At 30.7% G+C, this 26373-nt stretch overlaps 1 protein-coding gene across 2 annotated transcripts; it reads left to right on the top strand.

Annotated features, from left to right (window-relative positions):
- Window positions 1-182: 182 nt before the first annotated feature.
- Window positions 183-26148, top strand: LOC130446553 (activin receptor type-1). Of its 2 annotated transcripts, XR_008910162.1 has the most exons (8): window positions 246-309; window positions 885-1440; window positions 5984-6289; window positions 7715-7937; window positions 10832-11019; window positions 13568-13793; window positions 17038-20450; window positions 20514-26148. XR_008910162.1 is itself a non-coding variant. In XM_056782886.1 (7 exons), the coding sequence occupies exons 1-7, from the start codon at window positions 249-251 to the stop codon at window positions 17188-17190; spliced, it is 1713 nt and encodes a 570-aa protein (XP_056638864.1). In that variant the 5' UTR covers window positions 183-248; the 3' UTR covers window positions 17191-26148. The 2 variants fall into 2 exon arrangements, 1 of the variants encoding a protein (XP_056638864.1); XM_056782886.1 differs by having other exon boundaries at window positions 183-309; window positions 17038-26148.
- The last annotated feature ends 225 nt before the right edge of the window (window positions 26149-26373 follow it).

The following is a 26373-nucleotide window of genomic DNA, read 5'->3' on the forward strand; positions in this document are numbered from 1 at the left end:
AGCGTCATCTATGGTTACATATGAAGCTTGTAAAATGGAAATTTATGAAAACGAAAATAAAATTCAATACTATTTATCCTCACATTTTTAAAAATAAAAACTAGATAGTATTGCATGTTTTTCTCGATATCCGCAGTTATTTTTTCATAAATAATGTACAATATTGTCGGTACATATATTTTAGAGCAGATTTTAATGTTGGTAGAAGTGAACCGATCTAAATCTGTCATTTATGTCACAAATGGATCATGGCTGCTAAGAATATAGCCAGTTATTTGTTTATTGTTTTAATTATACATCAAGCTACAGGTAAACAAAAAATATACGGCTTTAAATATTGCCTTAATTTAATCACTTTACAATATATAATGATCTTCCAATAGTTTCGATACTAACTTGGTTCTTAGAAACCAAATAACCATTAAACAACTTGTTTTGCTTCTAATATATATGGAAATTGAAATGTCCTTAGTTTTTTGCATTAGCTAACTCTATTTTCCACTTAATGTATTAACTAAACTAGAAATAGTGTGTAGTCCCTAACGTGTACAACTGTTACTGCTAAGTAAATTCTACTTGTTTTGCAGATTGTTCAAAAGCTTGTATTAATAATAATAATAATTTTTTCTTCTATTTACCATTACTTTTCTATATTTGTTTGGAACTGCATACTATCATTTTAAGTATACTCGTTGAATCACAAGCTTCAATTGGTATTTTGATTACTTCTGCAGTTAAAAAATATCTTGAAACGCAATTTTTTTCATAAATTCAAAGTCAAATGTTGATCATATTGAAGTGTGCAGTTTACTCTATATCATTGCCGAAGTTTATACATACACATTTTATTTTTGGTACTACTGAAAAATTCATACCTATTTTAGGAGAGGTTCAAAGACAACCAGAACTGAGGGAAGATTCAGAAGATGATTATGACCTAATTAATATAAATGATCCTGGTGAACCTCCTCCTCCTGATCTCATTACTAAACAACATAATCCAAATTCCTTACAAAATACAAATGTTAAACGTTATAAGTGCCACTCTTGTGAACCACCAGATTGTTCTAAACCCACCATTTGCCAAAATGCTGTTCAGTGCTGGAAGTCCCGTGTTAGGGAAAGTAATGGAGAAGAAAGTATTACAAGAGGGTGTACTGTCTTGCAAGAACAGCTTCCTCTTTATTGTAGAGCTGGTTCGATAACAGTCCAACACAAACGACACGCAAGTGGGCAATTCAAAATAGATTGTTGTATAGGAGATTTTTGCAATGACGGAGAGTTTCCTGAATTACCTCCAGTGGTTGAAGGAAGTAATCAATATAAAGAATCAGTATTTTACGGACTGAAAATATTTGCGGCTATTTTGGGACCTTTGGTCTTGTTTGGTACTATTGGTATTATTATTCTTTATTTTATGAGAAGATATTATAGAAACAGGTAAGTTCAGTCATAGTATTTGATATTATACTTATGAGAGGTAACTGTTATTGTAATTGTATTCTTACTAAGAAAGTTATGAATAATGTTCAATTAACATTCATTGGACATGGTCAATAGGAGAAATTACTTAATCATTATAATGCAATTTTAACATTAACCCCTTAATGCAGCTTTTTCTCAAAAATCCCAAAAAAGTCAATTTTGGTATACTGTGCTTTTATTCCAAGAAAAGGCTATACAGTCGAACTCCAAAAATTCGAACTGCAAGGGACCGTAGCAAAAGTTCGAATTATCGAGGTGTTCGAATTATCGGAGTTGTGCACATTTACATACATATATGTATGCATTTCGATGCATCTTTCCATTTTATAAATAAATGAATAAATAAATATGTTATGGGTATATAACATGTTTATTTATTTATTTATTTATTTATTTAAAATAATAATTTGTATACGTTTGAAGAATTTTTGGTCCTAAAAAGGACCGATTATTTATCTTAAAATAAAAAAAATACATATATTTATTTTTTTGTAAAGAAATCAGCTATGCTAGATTGCTTCATGCTGACGATTTTTTCCTTTGAAGCAAATCGAGTGATTCGACAAAATATCGTCGTCTTACCTAGAATCTGAAGATTCGAATTTTTCAATTTTTTTCAACACTAACAGTTCGAATTTTTCAATACATATGTACATACATAATTTATACAAGAAAAATTAGAATTTTTCAATTATTCGAACATCAAAAATTCGAACTTTTCAATTATTGAAACGCCAAAAATTCGAATTTTTCGGTAATTTTAACACAGAAAATACGAATTTTTTTGATAATTCGAACTTCAAAAGTTCGAATTATCGAGGTTTTTTTACATGTGTTAGTATAGGAATGTCAAGGGACTGACGCAAAAGTTCGAATTAACGAGGAATTCGAATTATCGGAGTTCGACTGTATTTAACTCTTTAATAAATAAACGTTGTAGCTCACAATCCCTTGTTTATGATAAATATTGATAAAACGGTTTTTTCTTTGCTTTCAAATTATTTTTTCCAATTATATTCAAGTGTGAAAAATTAAAGCAGCATAAAATACAGCACTGCTCAAATTAACTCGATCATACAAGTTAAGAGGTTAATTAGTTAGCATTAACAATAACTAAACCAACTTTTAATGAAGAGAATAACAAATGATTTTCTCAAAGAAGGCAAAAGAGATATAAATAAACACTATTAAAAATCAATGGATTGACTGGGCAAACATAGGCAAAACATCAAATAATATTGGAAAATGGTAGAAGACAGAAAATAGTGGATGAAATGGAGGCACGTGAGACCAGCCACTTGAAAAGGTAAAAAGTAAATCAAAAATTTACAATAAATACAGATGAGGAAGGATAATGCTAAGGAAAAATTTTTGGAAAGGTGAAGGTCGTATAAGGAAGCTGGATAAGAACAAATTAGCTAGACTACAGTTATAGACTAGGAATTCCAGATACATGATGAGCAAAAAACATGTTAGGAGAAAGTGAACTAACACAACTTGAAAAATAGCATAAGGTAAAGGCACCGATAATTGTTACAATTAGAATCTCTTATGGTATTTAAGTGTTTTTTTTTGGAAATCCAATAATTGACACCTATTATTCATTTGTTGACACACCAGTAATGGACAAGTAGTACCACTGATTGACACCTTATCACATATCACATTATCAGTTGAAGCAAATGGCTGCTGCAGCTTAATATCGCAGGAGTAAGAGGCTGGTTTGGCGGATAGGGGATTTTTTGGAGGTTTTTTTCTTATACCATTGTAAAGCAATAAAATAAAAATAAAATATAATATGCCACCCAATTAATATCGCTAGTTCATCCGAGATATCGTAGCTGGCTACTATAACTTAATACTGCAAATAATCCAATAGGATAGTTATCAAGTTAAATGACCGGGGGTATTTCCATAAAAATATCATATATCATACCATCTTAAAGCAACAAAATATGACAGCAGGCTCTTTTCGCTAGCTCCCTCTGTTAACGAGACCTTGCAATTGGTACCTTAAGTTAATATTATGGTAGGGGACCACTCATTTATTGGGAAAAGCTGGAACAACAAAATCAATCATCAAGTAAGAAATTTGGTACCAAATAGCAACAAATTATGAACCGGGCCCGGAACTTGCCCTCCAAAATGGCTTAATGTATCTTTGTAACGGAACCAAATGGTTTGTTTGCACTGACTATAGATTTATTTGTACTCTTGTGTTCATAGAAATCAGCCCACTGTAAACTTTTGACTTTAGTTATATATTTTTTTAAAATATTGATCAGTTAAAAAAATATGCTATTTTAAAAACAATTTAATATGCTTTAATGTAAATATAAATTTATTAAAACTTATTTCGACTTCCTAAGTGAAATTAATACATTGAGCAAATTAAGCTTTTTTATAATTAACATAAATAAGATTATTAATAATTTAAAACTTAACCTTAATTTCTTAATAATAGGGATGACCTCTTCTTGTCCTAATAACATCTCTCATACCACTAGGCATAGATCTAATCAAGTTAGCTATTGTTTCTTGTGGGATGTTAGCCATTCTTTCACTGCAACAATAAGTTTTGGGATCGAGTTTGGGGTAGGAAGCCTAATTTTTTAGCTCATCCCATAAATATTCTATCAGATTTAGGCCAGGAACATATCCTGACCACTCCATAACCCGAAAACCGACTTTTGCGATGTAATCTTACACGATTCTGGCAGTGTACGATATTGCATTGTTATGCATAAAGGTAAATTCGTCTCAAATGTACTCGACATAAGGTACCACATGAATTGCTAAAATCTCTTTGATATATCTCTCAGCCCTTAAATAACCTCTTCCATTTTCCTTTAAACATAAATTACTCCGGGTTGACTGAACGGATTTTAACATTTTTTGACTCCTCAAAATTGTCTTTCCTTGTTCTATTAATAATAGTTCCAATTATTATGTCAATATTACTTATACTGTCACCGGGAAATTGCGTTATGGAAGTTAAAATGGAAATATAACTTAAGGTACCTCACTAGTGACGACCTAAATGTTCAAATTGTCGCCCATCATTTTCGATACAAGCGTTTATTCTTTGAAGAGTAGATTGAACAGCAGTCTCAATTTCTCCTCTCGAAATACTCTGAATAGTAGTGGGTCTAATTGCACAAACAAGGTCCTATCCACCTATCAGGGTAAGCATTGTCTAAAAATTTTCTAACTTGTCTGGAGAAATACGCCGGACACCCATTGTGCTGAAACAACATAGACCTACGAGTAGCTAAATTTAAAAAAATAAATAAATAGCGTCCTCTAGCGTATACGTTACTCATTAGGTGGTTTCGAAATTATTACTCTTACATTGGTAGAAAGGAGCTCTCTTCAAAAAGACTAAGTTTCCATAGATAGGTTAAGTAGAACTGGACTTACAGGCGTTTTTTCATAATGAAATTCCCGTTTCCCCCCACCTCTTATTTTAAGAGATAGACTAAAACGTGTAAAATCAAATATACACTGAATTTCTTGAAAAATCGATAATCATAGTTTAAATGCATCTTAATTAGGCAAAATTTGTAAATTATTCATTTTATAATTTTTGGTATTTAATTATGCCCTCTAGCGGTGGACCTACCGTAAATAATTTCCAGGTTTTTGTCGAGGTCACTTTTGTTATAAATTTTTTTCCCGAAGCTGTACTATAAACGGTTCCCGAGATATGGCCGAGAGCCATTCTTATTGGGACACCCCGTACATGCGGCGATCTTTCTCAGCCAGAACTAGTCCACCTCTGGGACATAAATAGAATGACGTCTCATCTATGTTCCATATTCCTTCCGGGTGTTCTAGAACATCTTGGTCATTTTCTAGTAGATCAAGTGTTTATTGACAATGTCTAATTTTTTCTTTGGTGATTAATGATCGAGCTCTATCAATTCATTCGTTCTAAGTGTTTTAAATATATTTGTGGATATTCACGTTGAAATAACTTAAACCTCAAAGTATTCCAATTGTAGCCACTAAATGTTTATTTGGTATTTGCCATTTAATGAATTAGTAATCAAAAATAAAATTGAATAAATATTTGATAACTAAACAAATACTATAAACCCTAATAAATGTCCCTATGCTTAATTTTTTACAAAGTAACTTCTTACAGATCAAACCAACTTTAAAGTAACATACCTCGTTCCTTATAGAAAACAAACTGAACATACTACTATTTCTAATTACAAGCTCATACTGAGAATGCATCAAACGCAGTTGCCGAAATTTTATAGTGGATCGATTTCTACGCTTGCAAGTTTATATTACATACCAAATACTATTTATACACCATTCTATTCAATAATTTTAAAGAATAATGATCAAATTCACTTAATCTACAGTGTACTTACTATGTAATAAAGAGAATAATTTGAAAAAATTTCTAAAAATTAATTAAATTATTCAAAATCCATTTATATATAAATAAAAATACAATTGACAATTAAATAATTTTGTTCTATAGAATGTGTAATGAAAATAGAGATGACCCAGACACATATTATGCTACCGATGAACTATTGAGAGCTACAGCTGCTGGAGATAGTACTTTAAGAGAATATTTAGAACAATCCATGACATCTGGAAGTGGTTCAGGTTTACCACTCTTAATACAAAGAACCTTGGCTAAACAGATATCATTAGTGGAGTGTATCGGTAAAGGGAGATATGGAGAAGTGTGGAAAGGATTGTGGCATGGAGAAAATATTGCTGTTAAAATATTTTTCTCAAGAGATGAAGCGAGTTGGTCTAGAGAAACAGAAATTTATAGGTAAGATTGTTTTATTCAAAATTAATATCAACCAATAATTTTAAATACTTACTAATATTGATTTGATATTATGTTTTAAGGAAAATTAGTGGAATACAAGTCCTCTAATTTAAATTATTATCCTTTCGCCAGGTGCTACGCCTGTCGTTGGACAGCAGACAGGTGCTTTCATTATTATAGGAAATGGAAATTTCCGCTAACTTTTTATGTTCAAGTTATTTTTCCTAGTATTCATCCCCTACAATAAAAGCGTAAAAGTAAACCTCAGTCGTTCAATGAACAGTTAACAATGAAGGGAAAGTTGCCAACTGCCGTTGGTTTTCAAGTATCAACTTAGCTGAGAATCTTTTAGCCAAGAAAATTACATAACAGGGCACCTGAGGAAAAATATATTGGCTATTCATCTAGGATAATCAATGATGATTTTGATCATATAATGAACGTAGGTGGGATCAACATACAGATATTGTTTACTTCAGGATTACCAACAAAAAATCTTCATCGAAGAAATATTTGTATCTAAAATCCTAAAAACTGGTTCAATATTTGATGAAAAAACCTTCTCGTTGATGTGAAAGCTTTTCTAAGCCTTCGTTATCAGAAAAGAGCTGTTGAAGACGTTGAAGAGACTGCTACATCTTCAGATGCAGTGCCCAATAGAAAGAGACCAAGGGGTTAGTGTAAGCAGTGAAAAACGAGAAATCGTATGAAAAGTGTTCAGCATTTCTATGTTAGAAACATTCCAAAATAATATGCGAAGATTATTTAAATATCATGAAAGGTATTCCTAACATATTGTGGAATAAATGTATGATTTTATTTCAAATAAATTCATTTGTTGTGTATGGTTATGTTGAGGGATAACGCTTACATCTTCTAGGTCATTGGGTTTATATTTACACTAAATACAATTTATATCAACATCACTTCTATAAACAATTCTATATACTACTGTAAAGTAATATTTTATGTGATTTATAACTGTCTATATATATTTTCTTTCATGGTCTCTATTTATCTGAGACTAGTAGTAAACAATTCACGCTTCTCTTCAATTATACAGATATTTTGTTCACATAAATTCCTTAACTAACTTTTAAATGTTTAACAATATTATAATTTTGGTTTCTATCAACCTTGTCCTCGTGTCGATTCAGCTTTGTATGATCTTAGGGGTTAATAACCACCATACATATATTTTTTCGTTAGTTTATATTTTATTTTCACCTATAAAAACAACAATCTTTTAGTAATAACAAATGAAATAAGCAGTAAGGGTGAATTGGGAAGTGAAATAGAACAGAGTTGTGTGCTGTCCAGGATACGGTTAGCATCTGGTGGTATTGCAAAAGTCTAAATACCTAGCGGATCTGTAAATACATTATTGTAATACTAATCTCGCAATTTTTTGGTTTCATATTTTAGCACAATACTACTTCGACATGAGAACATATTAGGTTACATAGGATCTGATATGACATCACGCAATTCGTGTACTCAATTATGGCTCATTACACACTATCATTCTTTAGGTAGTCTCTATGATTATCTTAATCATACTTCTTTATCTCATCAGCAACTAATGAGGCTGTGTCTATCTGTAGCTAATGGTCTTGTACATTTACATACCGAAATATTTGGAACACAGGTATGTAATACTTTTTGGATTGAAACACTTTTAAGTGAAATATTAACATTATAATTTTTATGAGAAAATTTCTAACTTGAGTAACCTTACATTAGTAGCTCCCAAGATAAAGGGACAATTAGCACTACTTCCAGGGAATTCCACATCTATCTAAATTCATTAGTCAGCTTGGTGTATTTCTTCATGTTTAGTAGTTTCTTAAGAAATCATTTTTATTGGAAACACTGGTACTCATGCTTAGAAAACATTGCTATTTATTGTTTGGTTTTAATATGATCTTTTCGTTTCGACGAGAAATAATTATTTACAAAGTTGTTTTGAATATTTTTCTTAATTATAAATCCTCTTAAAATTTTTCTATGCTTTTTTCATTGTTTTAATGCAAGTGTTCAGTGTCTTTGTATGGAATAAAGTTCAGTTATAAATTTTATTTCAGTAATTGTGTCAAAAATAGAATTTCTGTCCAAATTTGAATCTATATTTCTCATATGAGGCGTAGAATTCCAAAACCAGCCAAGTCCAATTCGAAGATTTTTTTAGGTAAATTAATTTTTTTTTTCTCGAAAATTTTGTATTGCTGTTAGAGGACTGGTATCTAAGTGGCAAAGAAAAAAAGAGATAACATCAGCTGTTCACTGATAACACAAAAATATGTGACCTTTATCGGTCAGCTGTGAAAAATTTTTAAAAATGGACTTGGCTGGTTTTGGAATTCTACGCCTCATATACTCTAGCATTATTTCCAACAATTTCTTTCTATGGTCTTCCTCTTTTTATTCCCCCTTCTCCTTCTATATTCTTTTTTGCAAATTTATCTTCTACATTTTTTTTCAAATACCCCAACCACTCTTTGTGTTATTATAAAGGACACAGTGTTTCTGTCGGCATTTTTTTCAGCACTGGTTTGTTCTTCTTCATCAAAATCTCGCATTTTCACCTTAATTAATTAATACCATGTTTTGTACTATTCAACCTTTTACTAGAAATGATCCTGATAAGTAGTGGCAACCGAACCCAGAGGATGATTCTACTTTTTGAAAAGTAACCAAAATAATATGTACTACACATGAATGAACAAAAGATCAATTAAATAGAGATGGGAAGGGGTTCAAATAACTTCAAACAATTAAAAGCGACGACAAACCAAAACACTGAGTATTAGATTAGATAAAGTAGAGGAGTGTGAATTCCTGGAAGTGAAAGTAACAAACGAATGAGATTAAACCAGGGAAATTGACAACAGACTAGCGAGAGGGAACCAAATGTTTGGAGCCCTAGGAGGACTATTGAGATCAAAAGATATTTCAAGAGCCGCATTTACAGGAATAGGAATAGAGAACTGGCGTGAAGCAGTCATGAACAAAAATAGATGGAGACAAGCAGTAGAGCGACTCCAATTCTTGCGGCTATAAGGCCTGTGGAGCTGCTTTATATATCATCAAATTGAACTTTCTCTGATGATGGGAAGAACACTTCTCAAAAGCTTGGAATTTAATAAAGAGTTCTCATTTCCAAATTTGCTGAAATCCCCAATGTTCAAACTAGTCAGCAAAGAGTACCTAACCATGTTTTATATCCATATGTTAGTGTTGGTTTGATTATTATTCTGTTAACTCTAATTTATTGAATGATCCAAATGCTTTACTTTCTTTCACTATTTCTTTTATATATTTCTGTTTCTTTATTGTTATTTAATAATTTACCAAGGAATAAAATTCATGAACTTTTTCCATTTAATATTTTCTGCTCTCTCTCGCTTTCAGTTCTTTATCTTCTTTTTTACCATAATTCTGGTTTTACAGGAAGTACCGATTCCAAATTTTGTTTCAATCTCTTCTCGGTTTTGGAACGCTCTTTCTATTACTTGCTTAGTTTTTGTTAATAAAAGTAGATCATAAGAATAGATTAATAATGAATCCAGGCTTATTTGGGACTTTAATTTCTTCTCTAATTTAGTTACTGGCTATTCTGCTATATGAACTGTCTAGTTTCAAAATTTTGTTACAATAAGTTCAAATACTTATACAGATTGTTCTAGTCTATTGTGTCATATGAGGCCTGCTTAAAATCTATAAACATCTTGTGCAGTACTAGATTATGTATATAGTCTTCATCTATTAAATTAAATTATAGGGTGTAAAAATCTGCTCCAGTGCTACTCTTCTTTTTTTTAATCCACTATTTTATCCTGGCACTTGGTTAAGATATTTTCCACAACTATTCCACTATCTTTTACCACATTTAATTTTTATGTTAGGTAATTGTTCTTTGTTCCATATATTCCTTATTATTTTACATATTCTATTTTGTATATAATTCCTGTCATATTTAACGATTCCTACTGGAATCTTATTGTCCCCTACGCTCTTATGGTTCTTTAAACCTTTTGTTCCTCTTCTAAGTGTTCTTCTCAACATTCTTTTTTATTCGATACTTCTTATTTATTTTTTCTTGTGGGCCTGTCAGAAGACTTCATTTGACATTCCTTTTTAAAGACACATATTTTTATATGTTCCCTCTCTTGTTTTTTTATTCTTTCCAAAAATTCCTCAATTATTAGCTTTGCACACACTTAAACTTGATGATTAGTATGTTTCTTCATTTATAATATACAGGCTATTATTTCTCTTCTTCTGTTTCCATATCATTGTTTGCTCGGATTTATGACAGATAATGGCAATTATTATGTTGGAATTTTATTCTGAACACATTGTTTCAACTACCATTACATCAATACTCACAATAAACCAGTTTACCTTCAGTCTCTGAAGACGATACCTTGGTTATCGAAGCGTAGCACTAATCTTGAGTGCTGGTGCAGTGGTTAGCGTAAAAAGTGTGTTAAGTATAGTAATAGTTACTTGTTATGTATTGAGAATTAACATGATTTTTAGGGAAAACCAGCAATAGCACATAGAGACATTAAAAGCAAAAATATATTAGTGAAAAACAATGGTACCTGTTGCCTAGCCGATTTTGGGTTAGCCGTAACTCACTTCCAATCCACCGATGAATTAGATATTGGATCTAATCCGAGAGTTGGAACAAAACGATATATGAGTCCCGAGGTTCTTGACGAGACGTGAGTAATTAACCACTATAATTGAATCTGTCGCTCACCAATTAATTACAATTGAAGCACCCAATCCAGCACATGATTGCGCAATGCATTTTGATTTATTTAAATTTACATTTGTATTTGCTTAAAACAAAATTTTCTTATATTATTGCATTGAGGGGCAAATTGGAAATATGCATTATTACTTGATAAAAGGGCATGAGAAGATAGTCAAAAATATAGTTTCAGAAAAGTACTTCTGTAGTATTCGTATTTTTTATTCAATTAATCAAGTATCTTGTATTTCGTATAGGGTAACAAATAAACAATTATTTTGTGACATGCTTTCAAATTTGACCCTTGACACAAAATTTACCGAAGTTTCTTCCAATTGATTCACATGTATCAAGTTCATGTGTCCACGGGTTTCATGCACAAAATGCTCAATACATTGGAAAGAAACTATTGTACAATCTGTACAAAATCCGATTTCATTTGAGTTAATCAGGAAATAAATAATTGTTATAAGAAATTTGACCTTTCACCTACTTTGGAAATTTAGAAATTTACTTGATTTATGCAGACGGTTAATGTTTTAAATTAAATTTTCACATTACCAGTCAACTTTAAGTACACAGTATATTAAATTGTTACGTTTGTGCTGATGTCTCTTACAACAGGGTGTTTTGGAGCCTTGAAAACCGGGAAAAAAGACGGGAATTTCGCAGAGCCGGGAAAAACTGGAGAATTTTCACTAATTTTGAGTGTGCCAACCAGGTACAACAAATTGGTTATGGTTTAGCTGAAAAACCTTTCGACTGATCTTAAAAATCGTACCGAAACAACATTTTGAACCTCCTTAACTGCACTCTTATGGGCACACGTATCTTTGGTTGCCTAACTTACGGGCTCTGATGGCGCCTGGTATTGACACCAGTTTTGGGATTCCCCTGACTCTTTTAGAGTCTCATGTTGTTTTTTACAAAATTATTTTAAAGTGAAGCTTAGATTTGGTGCAAGGTTACCTGCCAATTTGCTTTATTTATTTAAGAAATGCGATTAAGGTTTCATATTAGTTTTCAGGTATTGTAAGTCAGGGTTGTTTTGCTTTAAAGGTTTTGTATGTACATTTAAAACATATATTTATAAATATTTAAAACACATGAACAGTCGTTTTTTTTCACAAATTCTGTACCTATAAGAAAAAATCATAGTCAACCATTCAGCAACCTTTTTCGGAGTTATTTTTAAAAAGTTGTTTGAGACGATAAAAATCGCTTAAAACATAAAAAAGAAATGTTGGTTGCTTTGATTTCCATCCAAAATTCTGTTCTGTTCGATGGGTAGAAAACATACCTGTTTCTGAAAGAATTCAGTCAATAGATAATCTACTATTGGTTGAACTAGCATTCTTTCAGTCTATCTGAAGAACTAGAAACATTCCTTAAAAATTTTGGTTGGCCCCTAACTCCATTTCTTTATGAAACCTGATTTCAGTTCTGAATAACTTAATGAAGTGGTTCGTTGCAAATTTTTAAAAGCACTCCTATTTATAAAGACAGACATTTCCAAGAAATAAACCAACCTCAAAAAAGGAAAGGCTTTGAAGTCATCAAGTAAAAGTTGAGGACATGTTGGTCTTTCACAAGGATTGTAGAAACTGTTAGATATATATGGTTTCCATACTTTTGGAAAATACCCCTTAGTGTTCAAATTTACTAAAGCAATTAGTTTCCTTAATCCCTATAAGACTGGCAAGGATCAAGATCACTATGTGCTACTGATGTCTGCAGTATTTGACTTTTTGTTGACTGCAAACAGATGCAACGCCACTACATTCGAAGAAGCAGTTAGGGCTTTTAGAGAAAAATGTTAAGAACATTTTTTGCTTAAAATTTGTTCCTCTATCAATGTCTGCGGTTATTTTTAACATCAAAATTTTCATCTTCTAGTTGGGGTTAAATTTACCTCTATGGCAAAAGCACACATCGGTGTAGGGTAGATTTTGATTTTTGAGGTATTCCCCACATGATGTCAAAATTTCATTAAAATCGATTCAGGTTCATAGAAATCGAAGGTGAAAGCTTTGGTAGCCTGGACTATATATTGAGGCTTTTACCAAAAAGGGATATACATTTAAATAAGCGAATGAATATTAGAAAAATATTATTAATTGATAACAAAGAAATTTTTTTATAATAAGTGTTCAGTTTTTATATAAATCAATTAATATAAATTGGATAAATAAGTGAATTAATACTAGAAAATATTATTTTTTGATTAAAATCAATACAAACAAATTTTTTTATAATAAATGTATCAATTTTTTTGTAGATGAATTGAAATAAATTGAATAATTAAGTGAATAAATACTAGAAAATATTATTTATTGATTACAAACATTACAAACAAATTCCCCTTGAATATTTTGCTCTTCCACACCTTCAATCATTGTACCAATTGTATCTAATTTCTTTCATTAAATATCCAAAGGTACATTTTTCAAATAGGAATCATATTATAGAAGCTAATAAATACTTAACAATTTTACATGATGAATATTATTTTTTAGGATACGAATGGATCATTTCGATTCGTTTAGGAGAGCAGATGTTTATGCTCTGGGATTAGTGTTTTGGGAGATGTGTAGGAGGACAATCAGTAATGGCATTGCCGAAGATTATAAACCACCTTTTTATGACGTTGTACCTAGTGATCCAAGTTTTGAAGATATGAGAAAAGTTGTGTGTGTTGATTGCCAACGTCCTAATTTACCCAACAGATGGGCCAGTGATACGGTATGTAATATCATTTCTAATAATGATTTAGCATATAAAATCTCACTAACATTTTGGTAGTATTGTAGTGTCCCAAGTTTTTTTCGATTTGCCTTTGCTTCTTTTTGTAGCTGATGATCTACCGTATTTTTTACTATTTTATTATCCCCTATTCAATGTAGTTGACCCCTAATCAACTTATTGTTTCTCCTCAATGTAATCTAATATTTTCAGTTTTGTTAAAACATTTATTTCTGACCTCTAAACAGATAACAATAATCTGACATCAAGGCCTTAAATTATCAAATAACATAACAAAATACAAATAAATAATGTAATTCTAGTGTTTTCTATTATTTCACTCCATTTCTTAATAGCTTCTTAAGTTCTCTATACACAGTTTTTTGACTTTCCTTTATTTCTGACCTAAAAACACTGTTATATGCAGTTATACTTGCAAATATTGGAGAGTTTTGAGCTTTTTTGTACATAAACAATTGTTTCTTTTTTCCACAGATTGTAATTGTAGTAATCTTGATTTTGTTTTAATTTAATATCAGTTTTTATTAGGTTTTCCTTCATTTTATGTATGAGTTCTATTTGCTCATTTTTTTTAGTTTGTAGATGTTTAGGAATGGATAGTCTTTATATAGTGAATTACTAGGTGTGTTATATTTTTTCGCAAATATAATTTTGATTGCTTTATTTTGCAGTCTCTGTGATTTATCATTTAGAGCTACAGTAGTATTTCCTTAGCATGGGATAAGGTACCTTATATGTGGTTCAATAAAACTGTTATACAGAAGGTACCTAGCGTTAGCAGTCAACATATGATTGCATCATTTAATTGCACCTAATATTCAAGACACTGTTTATATTATGTTTTCCACATGTAATTTCCACGTCAGATTTTCTGTAACTCTTAACCCCAAGTATTTGTACTGTTTCACTCTTTCTAATATAACTTCATTTATTTTTATTAATATTATCACCATTATTGATGATTATTTTTTTCCAACCTGTTGTACAACCATATATACACTTTTTTCTATATTCATTGTTAATTTATTATGATACAACCATTGATAATAACGTTGAGGATCACTACTAATAGTTATTTCTAACTCTACTAATTCTTGTTCATACCCGAGAATAATAATACAGTATCATCAGCGAATGTAGAATATTTTACCTTAAGGTCAGCATACTGCAGGTTGTGAACATGTAATAGATACTGCAATGGACCCAGCACAGAACCCTGAGCAATTCCCACTCCCACATTCACTTCACTATTTGTTACTCCATTTACTTCAGTTAGATGTCTCCTTCCTATTGAGTATGACTTTAAGAGTACATAGCCTCAAAATCCTATTTTTTCACACTTTTCTTAAAAAAAGTTCTAAATCCACTGTTTCAAATGCTTTCTTTAAATCTTTGAACACAATTACCACATAGTTTCGTCAAAATAAAAATTAGGTCGAAATGTCAATGTTTTTATCTTTTTCAAAGAACAATTTTTAATTAGAGACCTAAACTCAAAAGGATTTATCAACAAAAAATATTGTTTTACATACTTTCATTGTGGCTTTTTCCATCCCCTGAAAATTTTTATCAAGAACTTGATATATTTCAACACTTGTACCGATTCTTTTGTTTACCTCTGCCTCTTGCTTTCAATTGCCTTGCATTTCTTCATTTCAATTATTGAAACTGTACTTATTTTAACTGTATTTCTCCACTTTAAAATATGATTTTCCCCCGTACCCAATGATGTCTTTGTAGCTTTCGTTTTTAAGGAACATTATTAACTATCTGTACAACTGCACTCTGAGACTCCATCGACTTCCAATTTCTGTATTTGTATTCGAGCCATTCAGTGCAGGTTTGTCATACAGAAATAGGGAAGGAAATTTAATACCTGCAAAAACATTTGTCGATATACAATGCAGATGCTGACAAGGGAGTAATCAAAAAATTATTTCAGATGAGAGAGAGGCTGCCATGAAGGCACTTTATAGTTTACATCGTTCATTTGACCAAAATGATTTCTTAAGAGGTCGTAATAAAGTTAACGAAATAAGAAGAAGGCGTCCCTCGAATGAAACTAAAGAACGTAGATTACATCCATTTACATATCACTTTCGAAAAGAGATACTTGAAATTACCGTTTGTAAAAAATATTTTAGAGACACTTATCAGGAGAGTGCAGACGGATATACGAATATTGTTTTAAAAAACAGTAAAATAGATGATACAAATGTTATAAAGCATATAAAGTCATTTCCAAACTACAGTAGTCACTACACCACAGCCACTACACCATAATCCAAGACCACAATATTTAAATCCTGACGTCTATGAACCATACGTCACAGAATGTGTAAAGAAACATGTAGCGCCAGTGAAAGAAAAATATTACTATACAAAATTTAATTCACATTTTAAACAACCATCAAAGGATATGTGTCAAACTTATGATGCTTTTCAAATAAACATTCAATCCTAAGACGATGTATTATAAGCAAAATTTATATGTTTATAATTTTAGATATCGTGAATTTAGTAAAAATATAGCTACATGTTTGTTTGGCCAAAAACTGAAGTATCTCATAGGTCTCAAGTAATTTCATCTTGTCTAATATAGCTTACTGCAACAATATTTCCCGGACATGGGAACCGTCAGTCCAACTTTTGGGTATTGAGACCATTTTTGACTGATAATATTTTTATGGATGAAGATGTGTCAGCTAAAGTAGAATTTCTTGGTCTACGTGAAGATTGCACTTTAAAAGTAGAATGGAAAAAAGCTGGTGCTGAATATCCGATCATAGCAGCCAGAGCTTTAAAAATTTTGGTATCGTTTGCTACTAATTTCAGGTTTGAGAGTGGTTTCTCAACTTTGGTGACACTAAAAACTAAGGTCAGAAATATTCTCAATGTGGAACACGATTTGAGATGTGCTTTAAGTTAGAGGAAACCTAACAATACCAAACTTGTAAAAATGAAGCAGTACCAACCTTCACACTAAAATTTATAAATTTATTTTGTTTTCTGAGTTTTAGAAATTACCTAGCTTATGACTGTAATTCAGAGTAAATTTTTTATGTGCTATTTTTTATGTTTAATAAAGCCTACCGGCGTATTTGTATATTATTTGATTTCAATGTTGGGAGGAGGGGTAAAATCAGTGACTCTAGTTAGGTCATAACGGTAACAGACTTAAAAAAGGTTAAGAACCACATCTAAAGAAAATTATTATTTTTAGTTACTAGCTGGGATGTCGAAACTTATGAAAGAATGTTGGCATCAGAATCCTAACGTCAGACTTCCGGCACTTAGAATAAAGAAGACATTATTAAAATTAGCGAGCGCAGATGATACTGTCATCAAAATGGAAGATATGGAAATTTGTGTTTGAGTAAGGTATTTTAACAAAGAGCAATTTGTTGGTAAAAAATACATTTTTTAGATTAGAATACAATTATAGGAATGAACTGATAGAAGTTTTGTAATGATTAAGATTTTTATTTTTTCCCATCATAATTTCATGAACTGAGTAGTAATAGTTAGAATTAACGGTCTTATTTAACAATTTAAACTATCTTTGATTCTTTCCTATAATTGTTTGTTAAACCAGAGCAAAAGCCATCGAAAATAATAAAAAGCGAAAAAAAATATGGTAGGATAAAACCTATTAGACAGAGAATATAAAAAAAATGAAGGGAAAATAAATCACAGACAATCTGAGTTCGGGTTGTGGGTGGGGGTGAGCTTTTAAGGTAAAAATATTTATTTTTTGTTTGTTTAAATTTACACTTTAATTACTCAAAAAATGTTACAAGGATTAAAATGTACAAATATATGCTCAAACTGTCATGGTTCTGCAAAATGATCCAATGTAAAAGACAAAAACTAAGAGGGAGTTGGTGATTCAGATGAAAGTCTGGATGAAGTACCAACGCAAACTAAAAATAATAGCGGAATCTAAAGATTAAGAAACGCCATCGAAGAGACAAAAACTTATGGATAAGTAATTACAATTCAAGATAAGATAATTATAAATAACAAGTTTATTGGATTTAAAAATATTATAATGCATAACATAATCAGTATAAAGTATGTAAATTCAACAGTACGAGTTACATTTATGAGATTTTCGATGACATAAATATAATAAGAATTTAATAAATTAACTATTTTATTAAAAGCACAGTCGCAATCTTACATGAAATTGTCCATAATGACGAAAAAGATATTTAAGATTCGAGCTTTTTTGGTTATTTTGCATTTTCTAAAAAATTTTCCATAGTATTGTATATTTTTTTATACCATCAGAAAGTAGGGATTTCAACAAACAAAAACCCACCACCTTTAAAAAAAATAAAAAAAGGGTGAAAAATAAATATTTTAAATCAGAACACTTACAGTATGTTTAAAACAGAACACTTACAGTATGTTTAAAACAACGGTAAGTTTTTAACATATTTCGTAAAAAAAATTGTTTTAAAAGATAAAACATGAGTAAAAACCAAAAACAATATAGTTGTAGATCTTTTGATTCTTTACAACTCTACCATTCATTTTCTGTAGAACTCTAGTTTTGGCAGAAATAAAAAAAAACATTTTTTACCCAGAAAAACTCGTCCCCACCCACTACCCAAACCTCTAATAAGTTTCATTCTACTATAATTTTTTTCAGTTACAAAAATTATCGACCCTGGTCTATGTAGCATTGTAGAATCTACAATTCTAAAAGGTTTGTTGTGATATGGAACAAATGATTTCCATATTTTTACAGTGGTCATGATTTTTATTAGTAAATTATACTAGAACTGAACGATATTATTTTTATTTTGAATTTTAGACTAATGTAAAAGTTGAAAACGGTGAAAATAGAGATATAATTCAAGAAATACGCGCGGTAGATCATCAGATTCAGAATTATGTCTATATAAATGTAAAGTCGGATGGGTGGAAGTCTTCCATCACATGACTAATACGTCATCAATAATATTCATATGAATAAAATCATAATTTTTGACAATTCAGTAGAAATAATCTTTATGACTAATATTCCAAAAGTCGGCCTTTTACGAATTGGTAGATGAAAAAGAAATTAAACGCACCAGTTTAATTAATCTAAATATTTACAATATAAACACAAACTAAAACTAAGTTACATTGGGATAATAATGAACACCTACAAATTAATCGAATATGACCTTAACATAACCTTAATTTGCCGTATTTTTTCCATAAAAGTTTGTTTTTGCTGGAAATGCATAAATAAGCTAAGCTCATACCTCAAAATTGAAACAAAACAAAAAAAAATCAGTAAAAGAGAATAAACGCATATGGGTTAACCCTAATACCGCGTAGGCCCTCCTCTACCTCTTATCACTGCATTCATGCGTCGCGGCATGCTTGATATCAAATGTTCAACAAAAGCTTGGGGTAAATTCTCACATTTTTCAATAGCGACCTCTATGAGTTGGTTGTGATTAGAAACAGAGAGACTCTGGCTTCGAATCCTTTTTCTAAGATAGTCACATAGATGTTCTATTAGGTAGCCATTCTAATAAAGGGATATTCACATCATGTAAGTATCCAATAACCTGTCCAGCCACGTGAAGACGGGCGTTGTCCTGCTTGCATAAAAAATTCGGTTCAACGAACGGAGCAAAAGGCATTACATATTCGACAATAATGTTGCCTAAGTAATATTGGGCATACGTAGACCTCGTACGTATAGGGACCAATTCCGTAAGAGCATCGAAGCAAATTCTTTCCAAACCATTTTGTGCCTTTTGGTGGTGGCTATAAAAGTTTCATCGGAGAACAGAACCCGTTTGCAATTATTGATTTAATCTTTCATTTCCGAACTTTATGTTCACTGGTAATCAAGAGTTTTTTTAGCTGGTCTTCTGCTCCATGTAAACGTCTTCTAACCGTTAGAGACGATATTTCAAACATTTGATAATTCATTTCATAATTCATCCTGGTCTTCGATGGTACGAACGTATCGACGAGTGGAGGGGACAGGAGTGCTAGCAATCCACACTCTCCATTTATTATGTATTCATCCCGTCAAGTTGACTTATCCGAAAAATCGATAGGGACGTGAGCGCACCGTTCACATTATCGCACTCGCGTTCTCTTTTGTAGAGAGTGTGGATCGGGCATATAATCCAGCTTCGAGATAAACATTTGTTGATCGTGACTTGATATTTAGGGTCATACTTTTGAAAAAAAAAGCTCCCGACTTAGAAAGATTTTGTAATCTTTGCATATTCCGATTAAGATTACTTGAAAGGTTGATGTGATTATACTCTTATAGGTGGTTTTAAATTCCATGGTATGCATTACTTGAAAATCCAGCTCTCAAAAGAGCTACTACGACCTCCTTGGTAATATAAAAATAGAATAGGATTGCTTCTATTCTATTAATATTATCCTTGATTGATGTTAAGGAAATATCATAATGCATGTTTTGTTAACCATCATTTGCCATCCGTAGATAAAAATTGTTACCTTGCCAACTACCTTATCATGTAAATGTATGGAATAAGACTAACAACTTTTCCGATTAAGAGCTTGATTCCACTTGACCCCACTTTCTTTCCGCTTTTGACATTATTTGACAATTCACTTGCGGTCTACCGTGACGTGTTTTATAAGGTAATACTGAATAACATAACAAAACCAAAGGAGATCTATTTCTTTAATTTGATTTTTTATCAGTTTCATATTAAGGGTCGTTATGATGTTTTGGTTATGGATTCTATCTGTGGTTTTCACTTCAGAAGGTGTCAGTCCTGTACGTTGAGGTGGTTAATAGACCTTGAGCGTAAACGTTGAGCTCTGCCGTTTTGCTGACTTCTGTTTTGGATATAAATCCTCTAATTATGGCATGGTGAAGCTTTCTGATAGAACTAGCTGTATAGTTGAGGAAATATCTACAACAGAATAAATAATTGAAAGGTATGCTTGGTGTAAGACAATTTTTCCACCATAGAAATTAAATATTTTTTCAAAATTCAAATAATGCCCTAGAATGCAGGCTAATCTCGCTACAATGAGAAACAAAATGATCAAAGTGAAATTAAAATAGTAAATCTATTAATTAGAAAAATTTTATAAAACTTGTTCCTGATAAATTATTTGCCGATGTTAGATGAATATATTTCAAAATATTTTTTATTTTTTAATGACGTTATTTGTACTAAGTAATTTTAAACATTTTTTTACTTGCTCTAAAAATTATATGTCTACTTGTACTCACTCCATATGGGTTTATTATTAAAATTATGGAAAGTTATTCTTCTTAAAAAGTTCTGCATAGTGTAATACTTCAAATACAGCATCACTTATCAATATTGTTCAGTCGTGTACATGTATTTTTAAAAATATGAATTATGTTGTTTCTACGTTCATTTTTAATAATATAGAAAATTGTTATATATATATATATATATATATATATATATATATATATATATATATATATATATCAAAAAGGAAACAAGTAACTCATTTTTTTATCAAATATTTGATAAGCTCAATCACAATTTAACATGAATAAATATGCATTATGTTGTATATTTTACTGAAATAGTGTCCCAATTATATAAAGAATTCTTTTTTTAGGATGCTACTCTCATATTTCATTATAATTTACAATTGTAAATATATTTTAATGATTACTACTTTTGTTTCTATAAAAATTGAAGTTACTCCACTTTTGAGCAAAAAACGAATTTTTTAACATACATATGACTGAAAAATTTTAATGATTACAACTTTTGTTTTACATAATGCAAAACTTTTTTTTAATTAATAATAATATATTTCCCATATACTGCAAATTAAAGTGGATGTATTGTATATTCTCTACTGACAATCAATATTTAGACTATATGTGGGTTATTAATTTTTTTATTCTCATAGTTTTCATTTTTTTGTGTTATAAGCTGAGAAAAACAAGTAATGAATTTTACAAATTAATTATAATTCAATGTGCCAAACTATTGAATATGTTCTAATATGACTAGTATGTCGAATTTAACTTAGCTCTAAGGATTTAATTTAGTTTACTGATTGTCGTTAATGCCTTAGTGCCATTTTCACTTTATTAATACGTTTTTATACTCATTATTGTTAACGTTTTAGAAGTAACAAAGTAATACTTTAAATTGTAAAATAATTATATAGGTTTCTCTTATATATAAAAAATGTTTCCCAAAGTTGTATGATCAATACTTTCTAAGATGTAGCAGGTGTTTTCTCTTAATCAGATACTCAATTCACTTATCCCCTCATTTACACTGAAAATAGGTTCACGGCAAAACCATGTAAAGTCAAATTTCTAATTTAGTCATTTATTTAAGTAAAGATTTTTTAAAAATCCACCTATTGAACTCATTATAGATTAGAATCAAAGAAATATTCAAGAAACTTAATGTGTAATGAGTTATTGGTTGTTATCAGTCTTTTTCCTGATTTTCATGATGTCACTTTCATTGTTTGAACATTTCTGATGCTGAATTTCTGGAACTGTTGTTAATATTCATACTAAACACACTATTTACTAATGGCTTATCTTTAACTTACCACCAGATATAGTAAAATGTAACAGCCAAAAATACTAACTGATCCTCAAAATTAAAGCTACATTTTAATGTGAAATTATAAACAAGGTTTTCACATCTTACCATCCTTTTAAAGCAAATGATCCCAAACAAATCATTGTTAACCCATTAAATAGTTAATGAACACCAAATTTTAAAAATTTTTTTCCCAAACATAGTAAACAAACTCCTAAAGTCTAACCTTTTATTATTATAAGCTTTTTATGTCTCTAAATTAATTAACCAGTACCAAAAAATGATTTTCTTTAGCGTTTATTCAACCAAAGGTTAAGAAATAAAACTCTTACAATTTCAATTATCCTTTATTCAAAACAAATGTAAAAGTCAGTCCTGTAAAACTAATAATAAACATTTTAAAAATCTTGAGAAGAATCAGTCTTCTGTAATAATTTACTGCACAATTGATGCTTTTTTTAGTGTAGGCTGGAAGTCTTCTTTTGCGTTTCATGCCAATAGGAATAGCTATACTTAAATAGTTGCTTTGACTTGTATTCCAACCCTCGAAGTTTTTTATTTACATCCAAATATCGGTGGTTTTTTTTATTGTTTTACTTTCCACCTAGAGATATTCTATTAAACTCCGTTTTTCTAGTTCTGGTATAACAATTTCTATGACAGAAATTAAATTGAATAGTATATTTTATCACTTTTATTGTCATAATCTGGAAACCCGAGAACTTCTGTCAGTTCTGATACTTTTCCGCATAGTTTGAGGAGAAATTTTTGTATGTTTTATAATAATGAAGAAAACGGTTTTTATACATCCGGTTTTTGTGTTTAGTATACTTTGTTACTTTAAACAGTATATAGAGAATATGTTGAATTTTAGAAACTTATTATATTTAAATGGTTAGGTTAGTTCTGGTCTAGAAGCTTAAATTTTAGGCATTTTTGAAACTAATGTAAAAAATTGAACCCTGGTTGACATGTTTACAGTCCTTATAGTAATCTGGAACAAAAATTTTGGAAAATTCTCAATCTGTAAAGATGTTGCTATCACATTAACCTTTGCCAAAAAAATTACCAAATGATGTCGACATTTTAATTTTTTTGCCTCTTTTTTGATCATTTTAAATTTTTTAAAAATACTCCAAATTGAAATTTTTTGAAATGCGCATAAGAGAGATATATAAAAAAGATTTCCACCAAATTTCAAAGGAATAGAACTTGAGATATCACGTCAACCACTTCAAAAAAAGTTGTTTGAGAAATAATTCTAGTAGAATAACTCGTTCCACTTGCCGGCCCAGACGCTACGTTACAAAATTTACTGTATCTCCAGAAATAATGCGAGTTTTTTAAAATCCATTTAAGGACATATTTTTAAGGGTCTAAGCTTTGAAAACAGTCTAAGTTCTAGACCAGAATACACCCTTAATACTTGTTTAACGTGTTTCGACATATCTTGTGTTGCTTTAAATATTCAGGTTTTTCTTTTGTATAAAGTTTTATAAAAGAGTTCAGTAATAGTTGATAATCATCCCTTACAAAATGAATCAGATTGCTCTTTCTTTACAAAAAAAAAATGTGAATGTAACTAAATTTTTGATATAATTTAAGTGTGTTGAACACCAAGGTGTTTGTTATCTGATATTAGGGACCTCAAGCTATCCGATATTAGGAGCCGCCATGTGCACGAAATGAACACGATATTACTTCAAAAATGCCATCTAGAATAGAATAAACTAGGCCTGGTTTGAAACTAACACTTTTTCTCCAAATGTTACATATTATAAAAGTTCAAAAACTATTACGTTTGATGGTGATAGTATCCAAAACAAAACAACAGTGCAAAACCTGTGAACAAACAAAAACTTTCTCAAAATTCTAACAACAACAGAAGCAATAGAAACACATCGGCTATTGCACTGTGTCGGAAGCTAGGGCTTCAAGCTTACATGATCGCCGCTGGGCTGCAGCACTTACTAGAGCCAGTATCTAGGCGCCTATACCATAATCGGCTACATCCACCTATTCTAGGGTTATATACATTTTATTCTCTTAGCTCGTTTTGAATTCAAATACTTATAATTTTAGACGTTCATAAATCGTTCGTGGAAGAATGTATATTCAGAATACTTTCGGAATGTATTCAAATTATCTACCGCGAACAATGCTGTTACAAAGAATAAAGCAAAGGATACATTTATTTCGAACACGTGCCGTGTTAACACATGTCAATACGACACGTCAGAATACCACACATCAGATAGGCCGGACATATATCTGTGTTGTAAAACGTGTGTACCAACTGACATTTTGATGTTTTTAATTGGTAAAGTAGTATCCTCGACCTTCACGTTCACACAACACACATTCAAAATCCTCCGAATCTCATAATGTAATGGAACGCCTACAAGAAGAGATGGATAGATTGGATGAAGAAGAGGAAATGGTTGGGGTTACTACAGCATTGCTTGTGCTACAATATTTGTAAAATTGATTAATGTATTGGAAAAGGAACTTTCTGACAACTCTTTCAGAATCATTCGAGTAGGTAGTTATCGAGGACAGAGCTGGTGAAGGTTGCGGCATTGTTACAGTTACAACTGGTGGTATGTTTCTCAATTCTGCTTCAAACACTAAGTTACTTATGCCAATTTTGAGACGAACTTGTTTATTGTAGGGAAGTTTTTTTCCAGTTTTAGCTAAACCTCAGAAAATGAGGTTATTTGATTTCATTATATCCACTAAGTCACTCATTGATTTCTTGTTTTTTTGCCTGAAGATGGTCTAGAAAAAGAATCAACATTTGGTGTATCAAGATCGTTTTGTATTATTTATACTTAAGGAAGCGAATTACGAGATTTGCTCGTTGCATGATCTTCATCTCCATCGTTTCAGTAATAATAGTCATACATCTGTCTTCACTTCGACTTTCTACGTTACTATGTGATGGTCTCGGCTCAATATGGAGTGCCAAAAAAGACATTTCATTTTCGAATGTCTAAACTCGGCACAGGTGGTGAATATAACCTACAACACTTTGTAACTCTTCTGATGAAAATCTGACAAACGTAGATATTGAAAACACGCGTTATAACGTGTTAAAGCGTGTTCTCGGTAGATGTGTATAAAATAACGTAATAGATATTTATGTATCACGTGTTAATGCGTGTTAACACGACACGTGTCATTAGCTTAAACAGTGAATTCAATTCATGTGAAATAGATAGAAAATCCCAAATAATCACTGCGAGAAAACACCTTTATTGCAGGATATTTTGACACAATGAGAAATAATATGTATTTGAAGAAACCTAACTCTGAAAACATTTTAATTAATATATTATTTCTATACTCCATTTATTTATATTCGTATGATAATATTCTTACTTTTAATTTGTTTGTAATTAAAAGAGGAATCTGGTTCGTTTTATAATCAATCATAGTATATTGTAACTCAGTACCTTTGTAAATATTATGTTGTATATAATGTGTACATCATAACGTAAATATCTCGATATCATATCTGTTTTCGAACTGCTCAAATTAGACGAGCTTTTTTCGTGTAAGTTAAGCAGTTTATTTAATATTTCTTTTATAATTGATTCATATCAAATCAGTAAATAATTATGAAAATACTCAATACATACTCAGTGTTATCATAATCAGTATTTTGTTGTATTCGTTAGGTTTAAATAGAAAAACATATGTTAACATTTTGTATATACGTTCATGTCATCAAATGGGATATTCCTTGAGCAATATATTTAGTTTCGAAATTATCTCAGACTTTTATTCATCTACAAAAATATTAATTTCAGCAATCCTGTTTTCCACTTACTTTCCAAAAATGACACACTGTCTCATGGTGATAACCGTATTATGTCAAGCAGTTGTAAGCACGCCACTCATCAGTGCGTATTCTTGTATCTTCTTTCACATGTTTTAGGTTAAGTAGAATAAATGTCCCTCTATCTCGGCGATTATCCTTTTTTTTTTAAGGATTT

This window comes from Diorhabda sublineata, chromosome 7, assembly GCF_026230105.1.
Source record: "Diorhabda sublineata isolate icDioSubl1.1 chromosome 7, icDioSubl1.1, whole genome shotgun sequence".
Taxonomy (NCBI): Eukaryota; Metazoa; Arthropoda; class Insecta; order Coleoptera; family Chrysomelidae; genus Diorhabda; species Diorhabda sublineata.